Here is a 7141-nt window from a genome sequence, read left to right on the forward strand (position 1 = left end):
ACATTACAGTCTGCGAAAACTTAGTTCGAATTCCCCCTGCCGAAGAACGCGAAACGCTCATTATCGAGAATCATTCCTCCGCTCACGGTGGTCATAAAGGAGTAACTAAAACTTATAACCGATTAAGACCTTATTATCATTGGAACACTATGAAAAAAGATATACAGCATCTTATTCAGAGGTGTCGTCAATGTCAGTTAAAGAAATTAACACGTGTAAAAACAAGACAACCCATGGTAATTACAGATACACCTAGGGCCGCATTCGACAAAGTAGCTCTCGATATAGTAGGTCCTCTCCCTATAACAAATTCTGGAAATCAATATATATTAACTATGCAAGATTTATTGACTAAATATTCTGTAGCCGTTCCTTTAAGAGAAGCTAATTCTTTATCCATTGCTATTGCGCTCACTAGAAATTTCATTTGCATATACGGCGCTCCTAAAGCCATCCTTACGGACCAAGGAACTAATTTTCTCTCTGGTCTCATACGAAATTTAGCTAAAATGTTTAATATACAACACTTTAAAACTACCGCCTATCATCCTCAATCTAACGGTTCTCTTGAAAGATCACATCATGTACTGACAGAATATCTTAAAATTCAGGTCCAGAAAGAGAGAGACTGGGATAGTCATATTAACATGGCAATGTTTTCTTATAACACTAGTGTTCATGAAGGAACTAAATACCCACCATTTGAGTTAATCTTCGGTAGAATAGCCCGATTACCCTCCGCTCACCCACCTGTCGAAGGAAATCTAGAGACTACCTATCGAGATTATCTGACTGATTTATTTAACAGAATACATGACACACAAGAAGACGCACGCAAAAACCTCATAAACTCTAAAGAACGAAGTAAACATTATTACGATCGAAAAGTTAACGAACAAAATTTTCAAGTAGGATCACGTGTATTTTTACTAAAGGAACCTGCAAAAGGAAAATTCGCCGACCAATATACCGGACCCCATGAAATTATAGAAGTTCTACCGCAGTGCAACGTCAAATTATTAGTCAAAAATAAACCCAGAATTGTTCACGTTAACAAGTTAAAAATTGCACATGTTGAACCAGGATAAAATAACATGTATCATCTTTGTTTACAGATGTTGGCAGCGCCAACGAAACATTATTCCAGAGCCTAAAGCAGTTATCCTCTTTAACAGCTCTCCATCGTCTGTGACTACGAACTGCCCCTAAGGCCCCGGATCAACTTCAGGTGGAAACAGTTCTCCTTTCATCAACACTGTTTTACGGATCACCTGACATCTTTTATTAATTAACTAATTAACAAATTTTCCATTTCTAATAAACCATCTTAATTTCTGCTTAAATGCAGCAACCGTACTAAATATTTCTACTTTATACGCATAAAAAAAAAACTTTAACAACAATAAATACTAACGCTATACTTACTAATTGCAAAATGTGCATCGGGAAGAATTTTAAATACAACCCACATCCCTTGTTAAAGCACTTTCCAGAACTATATGAAATAAAATGCCTACGAATATCTGGCTACCAAGCTGAAGAAAGTGGCAATAGACTTTGTATTAAATGCTATAACCGCACAACCCCAAAGGGTTATAAACATATAATTGGTCATGGAGTTATAGACGGAGATATGAGCCCTGCCGACTGTCAAATCTGCAGCAGCGAAATAGCCATAGAAAAACGCTCTGTTTTACAATGTAACGATTGCTTTATCGCTTATATAGAATTCATGAACGCCTTTAAAACATACTATTCTAACAAAATCGCACTTCTAGTTCTGGACACTGCTACCCTGGATGTTGTTTACCTCTCGGTGTACGATAACAACACTGGCTTCGAAATTGAATTGAGAACCCCAACCTAATAACCAAATAATCTATTTACTAAAACAAAATCTATTTTCTAACATTTACATACTCCTATGTAACCTATATTCTAACCTTGATGAGTTATCTAGTCATAACTAAAACAATTCTATAAACGGTCTCTAGCTTAACATTTATTAACCAAATAAATCACTAATCTATAACAAAGTATAGAATAAATTATATCTTTATTATAACCTTATAAATACTTAAGTCTAAGGCAAATGCAATTCCGCGTAATTAACTAAAATTAGGAGATACAGTAAACTAGTTATACTACATTTCGTTAAACGTACAGTCTAAAACGTAATATGAAAATTATACGCAGCATTTAATCATTATTAGTGTTCAAATTTATAGAGATAATACATATATATATATTAAATGATAATATATCGTTAAAATTATATAAAATATACATTCTATATTACTACTTTTAACTCTAAGTATTTTAATACTTAATGAAGACATTGAACGAAAACATTTTGGAAAATATACTATACTTTAAGTAACTTTAAAATGTCCTATCTATTTAATCCTAATACGATAAAGTGTCCTATCTATTTAATCTTACATATAAAATGATAAAATGTCTCTTTATAGCTTCCTTCGATCTTACTACTATAATTATTCTGGCGAAACAATTACATTACGACAAATAACTAGTCTTAAGCAAATATGGCTGACAAATATCTGATTTATTTAATCTTGATCGTAGATAATAAAGTGCTCGTCCTATTTAATAAATAAAAAAAAAATAATAAAAAAATAATAATAATAATAAAATATATATATACGATAATTAATACGATAATAATATAACAAAGTGCATTCTTAGCTTCTTACGAATCATATATATATGGATTTAAATCATAAGAATATATATATATTTTAATTAATGAATCTTAATCATAAACAATAAAATGCTTCTACGGTGTTTCCTCTAATCTTACGAGTATATAAAGTACTTATGAAGGCAGTATGAAATAAAATAACGCAGTTTCTCGATAAGCATAATTTTAATAATTACGTAAAATACATACGATAATAATTATTATAAAAGAACTATTAAAAATATATACGAACATTTGCGATCACGCGCGCGCTCTTCAGAATAACCTGAATCGATGACGCTATCAAGGCAGTTCTGAAACAATGCACAAAAATAATGTAATGTCAAGCAATGAGATAAACCCAAGGCAAAACAAAGTAAAAGAAAGCTTACTTACCTAATTCTTATAGAATCCCGCTTGGCGTAAAACTTCTTCACGGTACTCCGCGTTTTCAAAATCATCGTACCCCGCGTCCTCACACCTCCTCACCGGCGCCGTGAAATCGATCATTCTCTGTACCCTTCTTTCAGCACGTAGTCTACTCATCTTCACTACGTTCTTCCACAAGCATACCCTCCACGGTGGTCCACAATCCCAGTCGCCCTCTAACAAACAAATAAAGGTTACATACATCGAATTATCAATTATATATTAACAAACCGCGTCATAAAAAAAAAAATTTTAAAGAACTTACTGAGCATCTCATCGGTGATCAGAAATCTCTCTCTGAACAATCTCTCCTCCTCGCTCCATTCCTCGAATAATTTATTCAGGGAGAAAATATCATCCCCTTCCTCCTCCAGGAAAGCCTCCCAGCGCCGTCTCTCTTCGGCTCTCACTCGCCGATCTTCGCGATCCTTCTTCGTGTATTGATACACAGAAAGAATAACGTCGGGCTGAGAAAGAAAACCCTTAATTATTATATTTCCCTATCTCGATCGCCCCGTTCCAAATTATTAAGCAAATATCAAATATCATTAATATCAGAGGTAATAGCATTAATAATAAAACAGACTCATACACATTCATGAATAACTACTTACGTTCTCCTTATCAAACTCCATCACCAGAATTATCGGTAATCGCCTGATCACCACCCTCGTTTTCGAATACGGGACTTCAATTTCCATTATAAATTTTTCTTTTCTCACAACACTCTTACCACTGCAAAACTAAAGTGCGACTGTGCGATTCTTCTTCGTTGACCTGCACGTGGAAAACCATTTTCTTTTTCCTCCCATTCCCCCTCTACTCACATACACTTCTACCTATGATATGTTTACGACTTGACACGCCCTTTCTAACTTACCAAAGACGTTAAAACACAACCTTTCCCAGCGAAAAACTACACATATGGATGCAATATCAGACCCTCGCAGCTTGGCGGCCTGATTCAGAGAACTAGCAAAATACGAAAGCGTCCTCGAAAAAATAATAACAAAAAGAGAGAAGAGAATTTTTATTTATCATTAAGCATCTATGTAAGTTAATATAGTATATATTCCTCGCTACGATAAGCTTCACCCTAAATAATTAACATCTACGCATTGGTTCTAACTGATCTAATTAAAGTAATTTTAATGAAATATATATATATATCTTAAGTATAGAACGTACATATATACCCAAGTACAATTCTTATATCTTACTCAGTTGCAAAATAAAGTTATAAGACATATAGCATATATATATAAAAAAAAAGAAAAAAAATAATAATTTACATATTCATAATTTTAGAATAAAACGTGCATATAATCTATTATAATTCCATACTTTACTCGGTGACAAAAGGATACCTCATATACTATATATATATAGATATATATATAAAGAAAAAAAACCCCCAAAAAGCACACAAAAAAAAAAAAAAAAAAAAAAAAAAAAAATATAATAATAATAAAACAATATATATATATTTACGTATAATTAGAATAAGAATATATATATATTCAATAATAATCACACATATATATATCCTACTTGATTACAAAGCTATAGGAATACAAACATACACATATAATCATAATTTTAAAGCAATATCACATACACGAACAATTAGATTAAGAATATCTATATATATATACTTCACTATGCATTATTACAGACATGTTGTCGTACTTCGCGATTCTCGTTCTCGTTAATCCGATTCACGCTCTTATTGGATTCGATTGTGGCGGACAACACCTGAATATTACTTCGGTATCGTTGCTCGATGTTGGAGAATGCAATCTTGATATACGGAAACCCAATTCGACTGACGTCTACATGCAACTCTTACAACTCTCGGACTACAATCATGCAGAAGTCATCCAGTGCAAGGTGGAAATATCACGGACAATTTACCACTGCGGAATGCACTCGCATGTCTCCATAGTCCATAACGGAAAGGCAGATTATATCCACGAAACCGGATATACAGTGTGCCGAAGGGCATTCCAAGATGGAACATTCTCTCTCGGAGATAGCAATATCATTCACGGACTAAAAGCTAATCAGACTACTTATCACAGTCTCACCTTAGCCGGACGCACTAATAACGACGGAACCTGCAAAGGCACTCAGTACTCCGACCCTTACGGAACCTGGGACAACGTCGTTGTTCAAGCCGTCGTCAAGATCTCCTTGAGGACATCGCACGTTCCCGTACAATTAAACTCCGGAAAAATAATATTAAAATCCGGAACCATTTGTCTCTTGAGCGAAGGATTTTGCATCGATTCCGAAAACGGATACTCGTATTGGAAATCCTTGCCAACATCTGCTTGCAATTTCCATCAATATGACGTTCTTTATGAGGGTTTAGCAACTAAAATTACAGATAATTCAACTAACCCTCTTTCTCCAATTATTTATAGTCTGACTACGCAGGACGTCACGTTCGCACTTACGAAGACAAAAGAACAACCCTTGTGCGGATACACTTTATTTCGCACAGAGCACCCTAAGCTCTTTATCCTAGAGACAAAGCAAGGCGATACCTTCGCCAGCCGAGGTATCATCCCCGTGGACAACCTGGATATATTCACATATATGAATTCTAAATTCGTGTATGTGGAAAAACACATCCGACAACAAATGACTTCATTATATTATAATGTTATGCAACAAAAATGCGAATTAGAAAGACAGGTAATCACCAACGCCCTGTCTTTCGCTACTCTTCAACCAGATGAATTCGCATATCGCCTTATGAAAGGACCCGGCTATATGGCAGTTACAACCGGGGAAACCACGCACATCGTCAAATGCATACCTGTAGATGTTGTAGTAAGGAAAACAAAGGAATGTTACACGGAATTACCTGTAACCACCCGCAACACTTCCTTGTTTCTCACCCCGAAATCCCGGATAATTTCTAAATATGGAAATCAAAGGGAATGCAGTTTTGAATTACCAACTATGTACCGTATCGAGGATACATGGGTTCAATTTACACCTGAACCTCAAATCAGACAGTTACCTCCACAACAATTAAAACCAATGACGACATTAACCTGGGATTATTTGACGCCAGGAGCCCTCGCTGTCAGCGGAATATACTCCGAAGAAGATATAGAAAAACTGAGGGATCACATTATGTTCCCCGCAGAGAAACCCGCTCTTCTAAATACAATTGCAAGAGGAATTACGGGATACTCCATTAACTCCGACGCTGTCTCCATGTATAATTTATTGGACGAAGCCTCTCTCAATAAAATTGCCGAGAGTGCCGCCTCACGAGTATGGACCGGATTTATTTCATTCGGATCCGCAACCGCTGGAATCCTTGGCATTCTAATAATTATTCGCATCATAAAAGTCTTCGTCGATACAGCTATTCACGGTTATGCCTTACATTCCGCCTATGGATGGAGCATGCATTTGGCTGGAGCCATTTGGAGCTCTCTCACTCATCTACTACTTCATCTCGCACGAGGACCTGTCGATAGGACCGATAATAAAAACCCAGCCAAGGGACCACCGTCACCTTCTGCTCCTGAAGACCTCTCCAAGGAACCTACCGTAATCATTAATGGGTTTTCAAGACCAAATGATACTGCCTCATCCAACATCGAATCAGCAACTACTAATAATGTTTCTGATATTAATTCATATCAGAATTTAAGAGATCGTTTAAAAGATCTCGAACAAATTCCTTCGAATACATCGCAATTTGTTCTTAAATAAGGGGGGAGGTGTAACGTCCCGTCATTTTCGCGAAACCATATTTTTGCGCGCTACTGTTTTTCCTGCGCCAATACTTAAAATTTAAGGATAATTAATGATTTTCCTCTTTACATATAATTGTTTAGACTAAAATCAAGCATTGATATTATTAATTACTAACCATACCAAATCTAGGGTCTCCAGTTATCTAGTTCTAACTAGCCGCTACCAGGAACTAGCGATCCGACCAATCAAACGTCATCCGAGACCCCTGAGCGTATACTTCAACTAACC

General features: G+C 35.7%; 2 protein-coding genes across 2 annotated transcripts; one reads left to right on the plus strand and one right to left on the minus strand.

Moving 5' to 3' along the window:
• Nucleotides 1-3239: 3239 nt before the first annotated feature.
• LOC145947071 (uncharacterized) lies at nucleotides 3240-4214 on the minus strand. The gene is made up of 3 exons (XM_083056845.1): nucleotides 3745-4214; nucleotides 3396-3597; nucleotides 3240-3304 (listed from the first exon to the last, which is right to left on the minus strand). Exons 1-3 carry the CDS (start codon nucleotides 3829-3831, stop codon nucleotides 3240-3242), a joined length of 354 nt encoding a protein of 117 aa, XP_082912971.1. The 5' UTR covers nucleotides 3832-4214.
• Nucleotides 4215-4804: 590 nt separating this feature from the next.
• On the plus strand, nucleotides 4805-6868 carry LOC145947082 (uncharacterized). The gene has a single exon (XM_083056855.1). It carries the CDS (start codon nucleotides 4808-4810, stop codon nucleotides 6866-6868), a length of 2061 nt encoding a protein of 686 aa, XP_082912981.1. The 5' UTR covers nucleotides 4805-4807.
• Nucleotides 6869-7141: the final 273 nt, after the last annotated feature.

Source organism: Prenolepis imparis, unplaced genomic scaffold (genome assembly GCF_030444845.1).
Source record: "Prenolepis imparis isolate NDT839.2.m4 unplaced genomic scaffold, iyPreImpa1.0 SCAF_41, whole genome shotgun sequence".
In the NCBI taxonomy this organism is placed as follows: domain Eukaryota; kingdom Metazoa; phylum Arthropoda; class Insecta; order Hymenoptera; family Formicidae; genus Prenolepis; species Prenolepis imparis.